We start from the raw sequence: 19,740 nt of genomic DNA on the forward strand, positions 1-19,740 counted from the left end.
GAGAATATATTGATAAATGGTTATATATATTTTTTTATTTTTAAAAAAAGAACAATGTTAGTAAGCGTCCAGTTATAGACCCATCGGTAAAGGGATTTCAGTCTTTATAGACACACAATAATTTTCGTTACACCAAAAATTTGACCTCGTATAAAGGTAAATAGTCGAAATGATAAACATTTCGTGTACTTTATCCAGTAAGCCTTAGCTAGAAATACAATAACAGCGTTACAGACATAAAAATTAAGCAAGCTTTGATATTCTAGTGGCACATAATAAATATAAAATATCCTTTAAAATACTCTGACAAATAGTTGTGGGTTATCTGAGATTAAAATTTTCAAGCCCTCTCTCCTGCATAAATAGCTCTAGAATTCACTAAGCCTCAAAATAATATTGGGTACATAAAATAAAAAGCAGATGGAGAGTGATGCTGATCACATCATCTCCAAACAGCAAAAACAAAAGTATATGGATGGAGCCCTACCTGATATATTTAGAAAACTTTACCTAGTATAAAAGTAACAAAATACTCAGCAAACTCTAAAATAAACAAACTTTCCTACGTATCAGGCGTAACCTGACCTAAATAAATACATATAGAAATACAGAACCAAAAATAGCATAGTGGAAATCAGTAAACCCTAATAATAATAATAATAATAATAATAATCGTTTATTTTAAGTGTTGAGCACAGTATAAAACCTAATACAGCACTAAGTCAAATACAAAAGTACAAAGTTACACGAATAAAATACATAAGCTGTAGAATAACATAACATAACAAGTTAGCATTTTTACACTTCAAGTTACAGTTTTCAATGAGATCTATTATATCTCTGATACTAATAATTGTTTATTGTTATATAATATCTGCAATTAACTGTGTATTGTTCTAATAATAATAATAATGATCATATTTATTAAAGTGATGATAACGATTAAACAACCACTATGTTATACAAAATTAAAAAAATTGAATACATAATTATAAAATTATAATAATAATAATATATTCTGTGGCTTACATTTTAGCTAAAAGTACTTTTTCTTTAGTGTTTTTGAAAAGATTTAAATAAATACTAAACTCTAAGTTAAAAATTTGTAAATGTATATATAATACAAAACAAAATGAATAAAAATTAATACATACCCTGGAAAAAAATCAGTAAAAAAGTTGAAAACATCTCTTTGTGCATCCAAAATATAATAACAAATCCTTCCTGACTGGATTAAATTGTGTTATTTGAGTAATATTAAGCCTAAACTTGTAAAATAAAAGGGTAAAACTTGACGAAACACACTTCATGTGTACAAAATTTAATTCAAACCACATCTGAATTGTGTTATTTGAGTAAACTAGAGAATAATCCTGTAAACTTGGAAAAAATCTCTCTCTCTCTCTCTCTCTGTGTGTGTGTGTGTGTGTGTGTGTGTGCGTGTGTGTGTGTGTGTGTGGATGTGTGTGTGTGTGAGTGCGTGTGTGTCCAAAATGTAATAAAAACACGTTCAAATTGTGTTATTTGAGTAAATATTAGGCTAAACTTGTGAAATAAACAAATAGAAGTTGAGAACACACACTTAGTGTGTCGAAAATGTAACTACAAGTCTTTCCTGAACAGATTGAATTGTGTTATTTTGGTAATAATAAGCCTAGACTTGTGAAATGAACAGATAGCAGTTGAGAACACACACTTTGTGTGTCGAAAATATAACTAAAAGTCTTTCCTGAATAGTATAAATAGTGTTATTTTGGTCAAAAATTAACATACAATTGTAAAATAATGAGTTAGAAGATGAAAACAATGTCTTTGTGAGTCCAAAATTTAATAAAAAATGTTGCCTGAATAGTATAAATAGTGTTATTTTGGTAAAAAATTAATATAAAATTGTAAAATAATAAGTTAAAAATTGAAAAATGTCTTTGTGAGTGCAAAATTTAATAAAAAAATGTTGCCTGAATAGTACAAATAGTGTTATTTTGGTAAAAATAGGTATAAAATTGTAAAATAATAAGTTAAAGAGTTGTAAAAATATCTTTGTGAGTCCAAAATTTAATAAAAAATGTTGCCTGAATAGTATAAATAGTGTTATTTTGGTAAAAAATTAACATAAAATTGTAAAATAATAAATTAAAAGTTGAAAAAATGTCTTTGCGAGTCCAAAATTTAATAAAAAAATGTTGCCTGAATAGTATAAATAGTGTTATTTTGTAAAAATAAGGATAAGCTGTGAAAATGTTTGACATAAAGTCAAAGTTTGGTAAAAAATAAACTCAAAATTAAGTTAAATAGCACACAGTAACATACATTTACTACCTAAATCAATAATCAAAGGGTCCTAGGTTCGTTACCCCGTGATAAAAACAAATAGTGAAAACTGTAGGCCCCGTCCCTGATAGCTCTCCCTTCTTCATAGTACAGATAAAAAAAACCTGCGCTAAAGCGTCCTGTGCCTTGGGGCAACCCTGAGCGGAATATTAATTGGCGGCGGAAACCGGTTCTACAAGCGACGCATAGCTTCAGAGATTTGACCATTGCTGCGCATTCTCAGACATCCTTTGTTGTCTGGTTCAATCCCTCCCCTGCCCTACGGCATTGCATCACTTTCCCCTGTTCTTGCGTACTAGTTAACCTTGAAGAAAAAAACCGGTTCTGAAAATCTACCGACGCGTTCTCTGATTGGTCAATCAGCATCTTTCTTTGTTCTGACGTTGTGACGTCATTTGACCTTGAACGCACACTCCCCAAATTCCTTTGTCCTCTACCTGCGCGGAATATTAATTCATTCTCTCTGTCTGGCATCAGAGCCGAGTCGAGATTCGGAGACAGTATTCTGTCTAGCGTGTAAAACCAACGTGTTTCATAACATAATAACATACATTATTACATAGTACTAATTAATAATATTACATATCGCGGGTTCGAGTACCGGGACCGTCTTCTTTTCGTAATTGGACCTGTACCTACAGCCATTACCACCGTTCAAAGCGGTTCATAAACCATAAAAACGTATTTTCAATATTATAAACATTAATATTATCGATTTATACATTACATACTTTGCAGTAATAAATATAAAAACATATGGATAGCGTTTAGTACCTCTAATTACCTTCTATATACATATTTTTCATAAAATAAATAATTATATATTCATAAAAGTTATAAACATGCAAATACATAAATGTAAAGTATTCTAAGTACTTGCAAATGAATTCTAAGTACATGCGAATTAATTAACACCCGTGCAAATTAGTTATAAGTACGTGCAAATAAAGGACCACCCATGGAGAAAAGTGGCCTTGGCGCGGACACCATCTACTGACATTAAATATTATAACCTTTACCCGTCATTTAGAAACAGTACATTTACATTCTAAGAAAGCCCATAGTACATAAAAGAAGCTATTGAACTAATAGACGGGTCAATTTATCCCAAAAAAAACCTAACTTAAAACAAATTCCAACAAACGGTCCGTAAACTGTTTTTTGTTCCTACTTGGTGTACTGATCAACAGAAAAAAAGTCTACCAAAATCTGGCAACCGGAAGTGGGTTATTTTCAAGATGGCCACCGCTCACCTTGAAAATCGGAGAATGTCCTATAACTTGCTAATTTGTAAGCGTAGAACAATTTTTTTCATCAGTTTTACGGTTTTTATGGTCAATGAATTAATTTCAACCAACAAATATTGTCTATGGGATCAAAAAATAAAACAGTAAAAAATAAAGGTACAATACCTGTTTGTAGGTCTAAGTAAGTACACAATATGAAGTTGTAAGTTTGTATTATCATCACACATTTTAACTATACTGCATACAGATTGTTTTCTGTAAAATATTTATTTTACAAAGTACACTTTAAATTAGGTTATGAAAATGTGCAGCAATATGGGGGCAAAAAAATCTTGATTGTTCATTAGTCCTCAGCACTGTCCTCTACTTCATCTGACACCTGGTTGTCACAATGCGTAACTTGGCACGATCCACATACGGAACTGCATGGAAGGCCGTTTGTTCTGCAACTGCAATGGTTACCACTACAATCAGTTCTACAACTGCATGTATAATTTTCAGTAGAGTGTCTGGTGCAACATTCATGTCACACATTACTGGTACAAGTTCATCGCCATCAAGTTGCCAACCCCAATTCACAGGATTCATTTCGCTAGCCGTACTCATCCATGTCATAGTCTGATAGTACACTCTTAGACAGTGGAATTTGTTGGAAGACTCAGATGGAGGAAGACGTTGTGGATGAACAAATGATTTGGCTATGACGACTTTCTTCGTAAGTGTCTGGTAACCCAAGGCTGCCAACATGGGCGGAGTTTGAGCTTTTGCTTTGGGGGGGCAGACTCTGGGAGAAGCATATGATGTACCTGAGGGTTATTTAATATCCCCTAGCATATAAGGGGTCCGGAGGCCTTCCCCCGGAAATTAAAAAAAACAACTAAAAAACACTTAAAAAGTTTTAGGCCTTTTAGATTTGAAAATGTTAAATTTCCTAGCTTAACTAAACAAATATTAATTAGTATATTGGTTGTCAGTTTTAAAAGAAGCAAAACAGTACGATTATTGCATTTTGCATTTCATTATTTTTTTGTTGATACAATACTCGTATTACTTTAAAAAAGTTACGGTACAATAGCAAGCTTCAGAAATTTTAGAAAAATTAAATTGAAAAGTTCTTTTGATGCCTCAACAATAACTGTTGACTCAACACAAACTCATTTTACTTTTTCTTTCTTCAAACTGTACACACCAATCAAATAATTTAATTTGTTTAACAACATCTGATTCAGAGTATAAGATCATTAAATTGTTCAATCTCTCGTGACCCATTGTACAACGCAACCAGTTGCGGATTCGTCTCATAGCAGAAAATGTCCTCTCACAAGTGGCACTATTTGATGGCAGGGTAAGAGCAATTTTCAGAAGAATGCTAAAATTTTTGTGTGTTTCTGTATGTTTGCTCAAAACTGTGTCCACTATCTTTAGAACAACATTCTTCAAAGGCGCACTTATCAAACTCAAACCTGAACTTTCGATGATATTTCTTAAAATGGTAATTTCTGCCATCAACATTGTTGTGTCAATACCAGGAATGGAGTAAATATCAATAAAACGTGCAGCTCCTTCTTCATCCAGACGAATAAATCTTTCACTGGCTTCAGCAACTTCCAAAGTTTCACCACAAAATCTTCTTTTCAGTTCGCCAATCAAAATATCCAGCAATGGATATAAAAATCACACTTGCATTTTTTCTTCCAGTTTTCTTCACTTTGAAATGTAGAAAGTGTTTCAGAAGATGTCTCTTCTCTGGTTCTCTGGCCAACTGAAGAACAAACCAGATAAACATATAATTTGTTTCAGGCACGTATCCAGAGGGGGGCTCAGGGGGCTCGAGCCCCCTCCGAAATATTTCGTTTTACACTAGATAAAATGAGGTTTTTGGCTTGTGTATTTGTAATAAAATATTTTGATTATAATTTGAGGATGGATATAATTATCGAGGAAAGGCGGAGAATTTTCTAGAACCCTGAGGGATAACCCTGTTATTGATGATATTTTATGTAAACTTTTCTTGCTCTTTCGGTGTTGTCACAACGAACGTGAGCATTATTTAAAGATTTGTCAGCATTTGGAAGTTGCACAACAAAATACTGTTGAAGGTAATGCCATGAGTCGGGCGATTCGTTGCATTACTCATTCTCCGAAAAGCTCGAGAGGGAACGTTCTTGATTAGGAGGTGGAGTCGAACTACTGGCAGTATTAACAAAACATTTTATGTGCGGAACATTCCAGAATATAATATGGATATAAATACGTGGATTCAATTTCACGGTTGGTCTGTACAACAGAACCATTCAGTAAGACTTCAGGAGTAAGTGTGACAGTCGATTAGTGATCAGTCAGTGCCCATTGACAGTTTATAAGATGTGGAGATTCGGGGGGTGGGGGGAGGACTAGTGACAAATTTTCCTGGAAAGTGCTGAAGTCTACTACTAGTACCAGTTCGGGCCCAAAGCTGAAGACATTGCCGACAGTGGAGCCTCAGTGTAGTGCTAGTTTCGGGTCTTGAGTCGAAGAGATCGAAGGTCTGTAAAGTGAATATTTCAGCAGTAATGGGCATTGGAGCATCATTTTTTCTTTTTTTTAAAAAATGGAATACGCTGCACAGATCGACTGAAAATCTAAGTTTTGAGTGACGATTTATTAGTGACCGGATCCAGTTTCGTGTATGCAGTCCGAGAGTTTCGTGGGTTAAAAAGCACTTTTAAGTCAACTGTTTTGGAAACACACTCAAACACTAACTACCACAAAGGGGCAGCCATGAAGGCCGAAAATTTTATGAATGTCGAGAAGAGAAAGCAAGAAGAAATTGCACATGTGGAAATTTTAGCGGAAAAAGCAAGCTCGACCATGATCCCAAAACCAGGGTCTCTGGAATATACCGTGCCATTCTTTGTTCTACCAAGTGAGCTACCGAGTCACCCTTGGCTTCGCTTGATCTTTTGCTGTCGCTGTAGAGCAATGTAACAGTATGCCTGGTGAAGCCTGCATTTTCAGCTGAAATTTCTGCATAGCACATCTCTTGTGTATGCCCAACCGTAAGATGTTGCCTGTTTAATTTTTTTTAACATATTTTGAAATAAAAATTTGGGTGCGTCAGCACTAAGGCTATTTTGCACCCGTCACATTATACGGGGTCCAGCCCCTTATCGTTACACATAACAACTCTAACGTTGCAGAATTAAAATCATAAAATATTCGTTAAAAGCTGAGGCTGTAAAGGAGCACTCAGCACAAATAAGGACAAAACACAGGACAACACAAACAAAATTATACTGGCCTTGGTGCCAGTCGCCAGAGCCTCGTTAGTTTGCAGTCCAGGGTGTACTACGTGGAAGTGAGGTTGACTATTGGGTGCACTACATGGAAGGAGCACCCCTTACACCCCGCCTGTTTAATTAACAAGCACAGAAAAAGGGGATAGAACAAAACTAAGGGACATTCCCACCGGTTGAAGATATATTTTTCTTCCGTGGTCAACACGAGCTGCCGTTTCAAGGTGACAATGAGATTGACCTACCGAGGGAAGTTTTACACCGAAGCTACAAGCCGCTACGGTGTGAAAAAGTTTCTGTTGATTGGGTCATTGCAAACGACGTGTGTGTGCCTTCGGTCTGAATTCTTCCTAAATCTTGAAGATCCAAGTCACAAGGATGGAAAATTAGGATTGTGTTAAGATTACGTTTCGAAGGCAGGCGACAACACCATAAAGGATCATATCCAAACCTGGGAGAACACATTCGAATGGATTGTCCATTGCATAACAGCTTCGTGAAACGGACACCCATGCATATACTGAGATCGTTTCGGCACAAACACAACGTTCCTACATTGGAACAGAGGAGTCGAGTGATAAAAAATGTCCCGATATCATGTTCTGAAAAAATAAGAAAAACAGTAGCCTAAACAGTGGCAGATTTAGCAGACAGTTGCTCCCCATTTTTGGCCCCGCAGTATGGCTTTTTAATGCTAACCTTTGTCTACCAAGAGAAAGTAAACTTTTGTTGCCCCCCCCCCCCCCGTTTTGGAACTGGATCGCCACCATCGACCTTAAACCTTGCGAGATTATATCTATACCTCTTTAATAAAATTGTTTAGCCCCCCCCCCGAAAGAAATTTCTGGATACGTGCCTGATTTGTTTGATATCAGTCTAGGCCAATCTAGATTTGTGCCTTCTTTCATCTGACCTCCACCTTCAAAAATGTTTAGACCCTTTATTCCATTCCATTTTCTGTCCCAAGTGTTTTAGTTTGCTGGGACTCAAGCTCCTTAATCACTCCGTGGCCTACACTGGAACTTTGAGCTATTGAGGTATCAGCTTTCTGAAGGGACTGGGATAAAACATTTATGAGGGGGGGGGGAGATATTCATAAAAAACTGATAAAGATACAATGAAATCCAACGATTTTATAGCTGAAAGCAGGCCTTTGGCTTCAGGCTTTTTAGAACGTCACGATTTGCGGTATGGCTTCATAACAAAAATGTAGTAACTGAACTTAATCATATGTTATATTTTTAGTCTCTTTTAACCCTCCAGAACTCCGCCTATGGCTTCCAAAGAACTTGTACTGTTGCTACCAAAAATAACAAGCATCGCTTGACTGCCAAGACTTACAATATCAGCAGGGTTCTGACCTGGTGAAGTATATGCAGTCGCACAGGAATGAAGGACACGATCACCTTTTAAAAGTTTTTCTAATACCGATTTTTACCAACACCATAATTACAGGAGGTGGAATCACATCCTGTGAATGCATGAATAACAACTGTGCACACAACTCACTGCCAAGAATAAACTTCAAGTTATTGATGTGCTACACTTTTGGAGTGTCTCTTGACTGATTATCCGATCGAGAATACAGTGGTTTGCCATTAGCTTCAGCGTAATATAGGAGAAGAATTAACAGGTCAGTATCATTCCCAATGAGCGTGGTGGAACGTTCCTTCGCACTGTTAACTGCGGCCTTTGTAATATCCACGTCAGAGTCACCTTCCGCTTGTAAAACCTTACAGCCTCTCATAACCATTTCCTCACTGATTAATGTGATTAGTTGTTGTTTATTACGTCCCACTGAAAGGAATTCTTCCTGCTTCCCTTCGAATTCAGTATCACCGGTGAAATGAACTATTGGATGATGGATGTTTCGTTGCCTTCTCTTCTGTGTATTATCCTTTATTGAAGGACCTGTGATATACCCATCAAACACAACAGTTGCAATCCCATAGTGCTGAATTGTAAAGTCTGCATATTCTCTGGCTATTTTACGATAGGTATCTCCCTTTTTCCATTTCAGCTTGCGATCAAGTAGCCTCTGTCAATAACGTATCTTTCCGTACACAGAACAGCATCAATTGAGGTTTGATTGTTACAATGCTCATCAATGGCATGGGCTAATTGTGGTTTATCTGCCTTTCTCAGAATGTGCACGTCCTCAAACAGTGATGTTGGGTATGCAGTAAGCTCATACTTCATCACCTCCTCTAGATCTAGTTGACCTGTCTTAGAGACTACAAGAAATCGTTGGAAGAGAAAGCCAGGATCAATGCTTTTGCCCTGCGCGACTGTGACTGCAGATGAACTACTCAGGGTCTTTACTTTGTCGATCCTCTTAAAAGTGAAGGAAAATACATCTTGTCCAACCATACTGTGCACAACGCTCCTTCCCACTGACTCGTACTTATACACATTGACGTCTTCCTTCGCCACAATAGCACTGATGATATTTCTCAATGAGGGATCAGCCGAGAAAGGTGAACATGGTGATACCTTTGCATATATTTTTGAAATGTCTAGAGTATCTCTTTCAATTCTTGAGGCACTGCAATCTTTGTGTTGCTCACTTGTGGTGTAAGCAAGTCCATTAAAGTCCTGCATGGCAATATTGTAATCAGACATTATGGGGGCTGACATAGCCCACAACGCTCGCTGATCTTCCGTAATCTTCCTTCCACGAGTTAAACCGCCTGAGGTTTTAAGTGACCTTATAAGTGTTTGTTCAATCACGAGATCGCAACCTAGACCAGCCCAAAACTGATTTGTTCAACGTATGACATGCAACCCATTGTGAAACATCCTATAGATTTCAGGGTTATTGTTCTGCAATTCACTCATTTCCTGAAAGTGCAGATATGCTGATATAACCGATGTACCAACTACCATTAACATCTAACATCGGTCTTTCCACGCGTCCCCCCCCCAAGATTTCATTTTTCTGCTCTCTGAGAAAAGACAGCTGACTCAAGAAACCAGCGTTCTTTCCCATGAACCCCCGCATATATCACCGCCCCTACTTCAAGATGAAGGAACCAGTGTGTCCCGCTATAAACTCTCCTATCCATCCATATCTGTCCCGAATTCGGCTCATGTCAACATAAATCCAAGCCCAGATGGAGCTAGTCGTGCGGAACTTCGGACATTTTAAAATTAAAAACCCCAAGGAAGACTTTCCCCCTCGTCGGAAACAAAGACCCTCTGTTCTCACCAGAGTTTGCAGGTGGCCAGGCTCAGAATCGAGACAATTGCTCTACACATTGCAATCTCGACGAGACGCATAACTTCCACGATCAACGCCCGCCAGTCTAACTCAGTGACAAGAGTAAATAGCACAGACTCTTGAACTACAACCCTGCCAGAACATTTCTCTTCGTATCTCTTCGCCCCAGTGAAGCTTGACAGACACGGAAGTCATAACTTTAACGACGTGTCCGGGTTGTGAGCAATATAATTTGAGTTGTGAGATGCACAGTTAAAACTTTGAGATCGAGACTCTCATTTCAGCACCTTTGTAGGTTAGAGAGAAATTGTTTTCTCTTCTCTAGACCTAGCTTTGAGATTGCAAACTTAAACTTTAGCTGGTTAGGCAATGGTGCTCGAATATAGTGTTTACGTGCAACGCCGAACATCAGCGGACATCAGCGGTCTGCGCTGCTAACTTGTTTTGACCCGGTGCATCGCGGGTCTGCGATAGTGTGTTGTTCTTAATGGTGCTTGTGTAGGCGAGCGACGTTGTAAGTATTTCAACAGTAATGTATTAAATTATGTCATAACATGTTTCCGTGTTCAGTGTTTTGATTTCTGACTTCCGATTTCTGATTCCTACTTGTAGCGATAATTTTGGCTCGTAAATGAAGACCGATGTATAAGGAACTTGATCGTCCTTACCCATCGTCCGAACTCATGGACCGTTCACAAAATGTATAATTCTAATCATATCTATTTCAAATTGTGTTGGTACATTTAATTTCTCATTACATGAACGAACATACATGCCTTTAATTAACGTAAAGCTAGGTTTGAACCCGCAAATGCCCCCTTAATTTTTAATTCTTAATATACTGACTTCAGATAGTTTTAGTGTCCTGCTGCTGCAAATATCGGCAATGCATTGTAAATCGTATGCAAATGATTGATCCATGACCCAGTACGATCTGCTTTCATCAGCGCTCGTGCAATACTTATCATTTCTTGATATGCTAGCCACAACTTACTTGTTTTAGACTGAGCACCAACTTCAGTTTTCTTCTTGTGAAGTACCTCACTGATTTTACTTTCTGCACTAGAGCTGACAACAGTTTCAAGAGTGGTTTCACCCCTTAAGAGACACAAATACATATTCTCAGTTTCTTCTATTAGCGACAAGGGTCCCGGGTTCGAATCCCGCTCGGGCTGGGTTGTTTGTGAATGTCCATTCATCAATTTCATTATTTAATCACTCATCCCCATCTTACTGTGATTTTTTTTGTGAGTGTCGTTATGATGTATAACTTTGGTTCTTTTTGAATTGCATCATCAAGATAAATAGATTCTGAATTTATATGTTAAAACGTAAGTCCTGTGTTTTTGTGTCTATTTACTGCAAATCTTAATGTTTTCCCGTGCCCTGGGAGGTATCACGCGTATACCAATATACAGTCTCATGTTGCTCATTCTCAATTTGTATTGAGATAAATATATCCTTATGACTATTAGTATCCTATGGTTGAACCTGGCACGACCGTGTCAATAAGTCAGTCAATCAATCAGTCTTCTATTAGCGAAGTGAATTCAGGATTGTCGTCTAAAATATATTGCACAAGTAGTTGAAGACAAGTATCCACTAGAAGATGGCCTCTGAAAGCTCCTGCAACTGCTTTACCACTTATCATATGCACTACAGCATTTTCACCATACACCACTTCTAAAATGCTTTTCAGACCTGTCCCATCCATTTGTTTACCTATTGCTACAAGCAAATTCATAAACGTGTGGAAACTGCCAAGCATAAGTACCATTTTCTTCAAGTGGGAATCCTGTGGTGCAGCCTTGATGATTTCACTAGCTTTCCAGTAAAGGGGTTGATCGAAAGTTATTATAGGAAGGACATGGTGTTTGCTGGCTAATTTGTTGATAAATTCTAATGTTGATTGAATGCAAGTTTTGTCACCGGGCTACATATGGATCATGGGCAAAAATACGATGGAGAACTGGCCAGCCCTTGTGAATTACGTGCATCATTCCCTGCCAATTTTGTGCAGGCTGCTTGAAACGAAATGAAACCTCCCACAAAATATCAATATCAGCTGTAATGTGAAAATCATGATGACATTCAAGATCTGTAAAGTTTACTTCTCGTAATGTATTTTCGGCAAAACTGTACTATACTATATCAATATTTGACGTCTTTGTTACATGGAGCTCCGACATTTCTTTCCTATTCACAAATAAGTTCATTTTTTCCTGGTGTCAATGCAGCAATCATGCCCATCTCATGAAATGTTCCTTTACCGTCTATTGTCATAGCATTGTGATCTACATTGTGACCAACAAACAACCAAGAAGAGTCTTATAGCTCCTCACCCTCAAAAAAGAAATGTGGTGTCTCTCAAATCGGAGCACTTCACTATACGAAGATCTATACACCATCTTACTAAGGGTATCCGAGAGAAATTTAGATCGATAGTGGTGGTACATCTGTACTACTAAACCAATCTGCAATTCCTTGACCATAAAATCCGTAAAAAGGATGAAAAATCAATAGTTCTACGCTTAAAAATAAGCAAGTTATAGGACTTTCTCCGATTTTCAAGGTTACGGGCGGCCATCTTGAAAATAGCCCACTTCCGGTTGCCAGATTTTGGTAGACTTTTTTTTCTGTTGATCAGTACACCAAGTAGGAACAAAAACAGTTTACAGACCTTTTGTTGGAATTTGTTTTAGGTCTGAACGTTATACATATTAACCCGTCTATAAAGGTAAAACCATTAAACTAGTCCAGTCAAGGTCACGCCAGCCATCTACAGTGTTGCCAATAAGCAACAATTTCAACTTTCAATAACAATTCCGGAAAAAGAAATAGCAAATAGTACTTAACGTAAACAACATTACGAGCTATTTTTTAAACTGAAATACTTTCTTGGTCATTCAGTAAAAAAATGAAAACATGTTTCCATGAAATTCATAAGGAAAATTCTTTTCTTTACTTCAAACTATAAGAAATAATGAAAGCAACGACACAAGAGGGTAGGAAAAAATAGTGAAACATTCTTAAGGTTCATAAATGCCTACAGTATATATTTTATACACAAAATGTATAAGCGTTTGAAGTAAGAAAGTAAAATGTTCCAAAATTGGCAAACAATTTCGGGCTATGCAATGTAAAATATCGTCGCTGGCTACCTCGCGTTCTATTTGATTACGTAAAAACTTTCAGCGAGAAAGATTGTAATAAAACATTGAAATTAATTTTAAAAAGATATACAGCTTCTTCAGAGTGACGTGTCAGTTATATTTTATGTTTTATTTGAACGAAATTTTGCTGCGCATCGATCTTGCGCTCATCTGAGCGCTGCCTGTGACGTGTTCCCGTCTACATTTACTTACTAGGGGCACAAAATATTTCCCGTAAGTCCACATATTTGTACTTCGTCCACAGTAACAATCACCACAAGCGCTCTCTCTCTCTCTCTCTCTCTCTCTCTCTCTCTCTCTCTATATATATATATATATATATAAACAGTGGCGGCACCAGGATACATCATCTAGGGGTGCTGGGGGATGCGGAAGACCACTGATCTACTTTTTCATCTCCGGTTGAACACCTGTGTGTACGTCCGTGGGCACCATGAATGATTTTCTCTCTCGGGCTGAGATGGTGGAACCACTCGCAGCATCAAGGTGGGTGACGTAGGAACCAGCTTTCGGGCTCCATGAATGGCCGGTGTAGGTTGAATGGCCGAATGCCCAGCACGTGACTGCCAGTGCTGAATGGCTCTCGTCCGCGTTTACGTTTTGTGGATCACAAAAGCGCGTGGGAAGAGAACACCTTCTACGCCCAACTGGAATTCTTCAGGCCCATTAATTCCTGGCCGTTTGGGGTGCACACCCACGACTTCACGTAGACCGATCCAACAGGTTTTCGGGCATTCCCCTCCGTGACTACACCCGCGAGAGAGAGCGGGGCCAACATTTTCTCCCTGAAGAACGCCAATCCAGATACGCTCGACTGTTGTTCGAGACTAGTCGAAAAAGCGACTGGGCAAAACAGGAGAAGCACAGGCTTGTGGAACAGCTATCTGACCGAAGCGACAAGCGCCAATGGAGACATGTCGCTTAGGAACAAGCCAATCAAAAACAACATTTCACAGCGCAACGTCATAAAAAGCGGCACAACCTTTCATTCGATTAGCAAAATCGTGAAGCGACTCGTGTAGCTTGGAAGCAAACCTTCAGGGAGATTTCAGACCGAAGCGACAAGCGATATCTGTCGTCAGTAATGAATGCAATGTTTCGAACTGAAACATAGGACAAGCTGCACGTACCTCTTGTCACTAGAACTGGCTATTTTCTCAATACCGTGCGTTGTGTCGCCTCGGCGTGTTGTTCTCACATGCTTGGTAAATGTTTTTGCTTTAGACTGAAGGAGCCGTGTCTCTTTGGTCTGAAAGCACTATGTCGCGTGGCGCATTGGTCTGAAAGCTTCCTAAGGCCAGTCTCACACCCACGCTGGTTAAGTAGGTCCCCACTTCCCTACCCACCTCCAACTCGAAACTACCATAAGATTTTTTACGTCTTCAGTTCGCCAAGGCAGCAAAAGGGGTCTCACACAATCCTTAAAATCACATCTTTAAAAATGGCGACTGCACAAACACGGTATACTACTTCGCAAGTTTAGATGCTAATAACTGTTAAAGATTTGGGAAAATAATGTTTTCTTATAAAAGAATAAGAGAATAACATTAGCACTGTTGAAAAATGTAGCACATGTAACCCGTGGCAGTGAATGTGAATGCATAACATATGTTATTTCAAGTTGTAATACCACTTTACGGACACAGTAGCATAAGTTGCATTACCCGTATATTACGATGGAAGTTGTATATTCTAATGAAACCCTTCTCGTACGGTTTTGAAATATATCCCCCAATACGAACTAGCCAATTAAATTACATAAACTTCACAACATTCAAAGTGCGAAAATTGTGGTGTTTACATTAAGTTACCATATTATATTTCTATTTCATTGACACTTCCTTGCTCCTAAATTAATTTACTTTGAAGTCCATGAAGAACTAATTACAATTGAAAGGGTCTAGTGAGAGAGGGAGCTATGCCACAAATTTTGAAAATTTTATTTTTTGCCATTTTCAGTCTTCTCCTACCATCTGTCATCTATCATGTGAACTACAACCATGTGGCATAGCTCCCGCTTGTTCTGCAGCAGATTTTCTGAGTTCTTGAATAAGTCCTCATCAGCATTCTGAGTGAGAGAAGGAGCTATGCCACTTACTGATGATGTCTGCAATAGGAGTGGCAGAGGTTGTGTTGCAGTAACCGGTGCTAGATTAAATATCAGCCCTGAAGTTAAAAGATCTCATGGCAATAATGCCTTATATTCCTCCAGTTTTTCATGGTGTTTACCAAAAACTAAAATCCACAGTAACAATGGACAGTGAAGATCCTCCAGAAGACGTATGAAGCTGTCTTTATGTAGATCATATGTAACCCTGTGAACATGATTTACACTCAGGCAAAAGTATTTAAGCCTTGTTCAAAGTATTTGATGTGCTAGATTGATTTTTCCGCATGGGTATACTACAACAATATACCATACATGTTCATAATAAATGGTATTTATATTGAAATTCATATTTTTCCTTTTGAATAATTTACCTAACAATATGTTCAGAAAAAAATTACCCTTTGTTACACAAATTATGACTCAACGCAATGTTTTAGAAAACTCAATTTATTTCCATTTCTTGTCAAAGTGGCATAGCTCCCTCTCTCACTAGACCCCTCAATTCATAAAGTATATATCATTACAACACTAGCAGATTAATTTATTGCGGTGCTACACACAGCACAGTCTATTTGTTACAGCCAACAAACCAGAGAGCTCGCGTCGGTTGTGAAAGTAAAATAACAGTATCACAGTAGCAAATCTAGACATACGAACTATTTATTTAAAACAATAATAATTAATAGACTCTTCACTCAACCTCATCATTCAACAAATATAATATTTGCCCCAATCTTTTATATAGCTGTATTGGTCGATTTTCTTCTTCTTTAAGCTGCCTTGAGTAAACAGTCGAACATCTATTGTCTTTCTTCTTCTTCTAATTCCTACTTCAGCTGGCCAGTGTGCTCAATTCTGATTGGTAGTTCTATGGTATTAACGATGGATTTAGAGACGGTTTCTAATTCTGTCGGGAACTGAATAAGAGAAAGCTCTCACACGATCGTTAAGTAACGAAGCTAGAAGTCGATGGCGAAGTGAGGACGTATCTAACTGCCGTGTGAGACTGGCTTACGGGAGATTTAAGACCGGCGCGTCAAGCGACACATATCGCTTGGGTACGAACCAATCAAGAGCAACGTTTCATACCGTAGCAGCATGACCGCTTGAGAGGCCACACAAGCATGCGAGCGACAAGTATTGTTTTGCTTCGGTGTGAAATTTTTATACTTTTCAGTTTGGCCACTAAAAGATTCTTAAGTTTGCGTTTCTTGGGTCTTATGCGGGAATGTAGAATATTTAATGTCGCGTAAGAATTGAATAATTACATTTCCTTTGCCAAGAAATTTGTATTATGCTTTATTGCAGTTTGTTTTCTTTGTGTCACCTTTCCACTTCTTTAGCAATCACTACGATAATTAAAGGAAATGCAGGAGAAAGTATCATTGATTTTATCCTGGAACTCGAGGGACCTTTCACACATTGTGAGGATGCAGTAGCTCGCCCCTTTGCTGTCGAAAACTTACACTAGTTCTTGAAGATTAGGCACACACAGGAGATGTACACATAGAAATGTTCAGCGAAAATTCGGGCGAGGCCATGCCGGCTCGGTAGCTCAGTGGTTAGAGCAATGGCACGGTATGCCAGAGACCCGGGTTCAAGTCCTGGTCGAGCCTGCATTTTTCGCTGAAAATTTCTTCGTTACACTAGTTCCGTAGCTAACACTTTCCTCAGCGGCGACTGTTTCGTATTATTTTCATACCACGTGCACAGCACACGATCACAGTGCGTCGATGTTTCGCCATCACTTTTCCATTCTTCTACATTTAAAAGTTCGCACTAATGTTCCTTCGTTTTCTCGAGATCTGTTGGAGAAATGTTTTAAAGAAGAGAGAAAATGAGGAAAAGGATAGAGAAGCACGAAAGAGATAAAAAATGAAGAAGTGAGACAGAGGGGGGAGAGAGAAAGAATGATTGATTTGCTTTATTTTACTTCACTTTTTGTGCCACTTTTGGCTAATTTGCGAAGATGGGGATGAGTGATGACATGATGAAATTGATGAATGGACACTCACAATTCATAAACATCCATGCCCAGGCCGGGATTCGAACCCGGGACCTCTGACGTGAGAGAAAGAAAGACATATACAGAGAAGAGAGAGAATGAGAGGAAGGCATGTAAATACAGAATTGAGACACAGGAGAGAAAGATAGATAAAGAACGAGGAAAGAGAGAATGGGACAAATTGGGGTAGAAAGTATGGACAAAGACATTATCAAAGAGAGAGGAAGTACAATGGCTGGCGCCTGAATTATTTTTAGTGTTGTCTTTCCCTGATTTTGATCACAATATATTTCATGTATAAGCATATTATGAGTTAATAATGTAGACTTAGGTTTCTAGCTGTAAAATATGAACAGAAAGTTAATTCGTGAATGACCTAACTGGACACCTGCATCTTCTTCTTCCAGCTGGAAATCAACCAGAGGAGATGATGGCTCTTTCGGTCCTGTGGAGTTCCCTCACCATCGCAGCCGTCTCGTGTGTGGCAGGCCACAGGGAACACAAGGTCAGTGCGATTTCTCTGCAAACACGGAACACCAACAAGTAATTGCTGTTGACTTCTCTTTCATTATAGTTAAGTATCCTTAATAGCTGCAAAGCCAATGGATTGGATGCATTGTTTTGGAAGGCAGCTATTATCCTGTTTGCAGAAGTAATGACGTTATGCAATCATACAATACCCGTTGAGGAGTTATGGCGCTGCTCTAGTAGCCTCGCTGAAATATAGTGTGTTTTATTTTTCTCTAGAGCTCACATCACGAAAACAGTGCAGTCAAGGTCACTCCACCCACCTACAGTGTTGCCAATAAGCAAGAATTTCAACTGACGAAATAAGCCGCATGCGTACTCGTAGAACGCGCGAAGTGTCGACTGAGCAGCTTAGGAGAAGTGTGGCAACCCTGGAGGGTCAGGGGTGTGGAGAAGGCAAGGGAAAGCTTTGGCCTTGACTGGACTCTTTTCGTGGCGAGAGCTTTAGTTCGGTGTTCCTGAACCGCTGGACCCTGGCTTCAATTGTACCGGGCCGCGATAAGTTCTCCTGAAGTTTACGACTTGCAGCCCGCTCTGGCAATCAGGCCTTTCGGTCGGATAAGAGGATATCCTTTCTCGCCAGTGCTGGTGAGGATTCAAAGCCGCTCAGAGGGTCTGTCGGCTGTGCAGCCTCGAAATTCCAATAACAACCGTGGATCCGTACTCGAGTTAGGGCAGGAAGGGAGAAGCGACTTGCAGCCCGAGCTGGCAACTACCTGGAAAGATAGCCTCTCGTTCGGGTTTCCACTACGATAACACGAAATCCTTTGGCGACAGTGGCGGTGAGCGATCAAACGATCTAACCGGGGGGATTGCTTCCCGCTCCAAATTTGAAATTCACGGACGGACACCTGGTCAGTTTAGTTTGCCCAGCAATTCTCATTAACAAGTATATTTTAAGTGGAAATATTTTGATAAACTGCAACTTTTCAGTGTCCTAAGTGGAACATGGCAATCAAAATCAGCATACTTAATTCATCTTCTCTCTATATATAAAAATGGTTGTATGTGTGTATATGTGTGTGTTTGTTCAACAATAACTCCAGAACGCCTGTAGCAATTACAACCAAAGTTGGTACACGTATCACTTGCAATCTGAAAATAAATACTGTGGGGGGGGGGGGGGTAAGACACACCTGGCACCCCTGGGGCTGGGGTGGGAAGGGGTGACCTGTAAAAATAAGCGAGAACCACCGATATTAAATTCCGCACAAAGAGACATCCGTGACTCTATGCAATCCGCACAACGATAGTGTTTCTCGGGTTGTCTAACATTCAGGCTGTGTTGCGAATGGAATCCATAGATTTCGTGACACTCCCAATGCGGTTCAACTCCAAGTTCATCACCTATCGGCAAGGGGTGTGAGAGGGGGTGAAAAATAAAATGCCACAAATGACCTAGATTAGTGTCGAATCCATAGTTTTCGGAGTCGCTAAGCTAATTGGTGACATTCACGATTACATTTAAAATTAGTTACACTATAGTTAGAATTCATTATTTTCCTGTCTAATACAAGATTGGCATAAATAAATACCCGGGCAACGCCGGACAATCAGCTAGTTTAATGATATTGGCCAGAGAAAACTAAAAGATTCCATTAGAGTCAGTCGTTGTCAAACCAAGTTTTATATTTGTCAACAAGCCAAGACATAATCGAACTAATACTCTCTATGATTATATCATAATTTATTTATTAATATTAAACTTCAAGAGTACATATTAATTAACGTGCATTTTTTATTAGAAAGCTATTAATGAGTAAATTATTGGAATCAGGGCATCTACTTAAAAAAAAAACGAATTCACCGGGCCGTGGACTCACGAATGTTAAAAAAATAATGCTCTAGGTT

The 19,740-nt window shown here is 38.7% G+C and overlaps 1 protein-coding gene and 1 non-coding gene across 2 annotated transcripts in view; both read left to right on the top strand.

Annotated features, from left to right (window-relative positions):
- Positions 1-19,740, top strand: part of LOC145998696 (uncharacterized) — a 149,989-nt gene that overhangs the window by 48,607 nt on the left and 81,642 nt on the right. The window contains exon 2 of the mRNA XM_083135174.1: positions 17,769-17,866. Within this exon, the coding sequence (XP_082991300.1) occupies positions 17,789-17,866 (78 nt within the window). The 5' untranslated portion in view covers positions 17,769-17,788. The remainder of the gene's footprint in view (positions 1-17,768; positions 17,867-19,740) is intronic.
- TRNAT-GGU (transfer RNA threonine (anticodon GGU)) lies at positions 16,901-16,972 on the top strand. Its single transcript has one exon. It is a non-coding gene; the product is annotated as a tRNA-Thr (tRNA).

The sequence above is a fragment of the Lepisma saccharinum genome, chromosome 14 (genome assembly GCF_977018435.1).
Source record: "Lepisma saccharinum chromosome 14, izLepSacc3.1, whole genome shotgun sequence".
NCBI classification, from domain to species: domain Eukaryota; kingdom Metazoa; phylum Arthropoda; class Insecta; order Zygentoma; family Lepismatidae; genus Lepisma; species Lepisma saccharinum.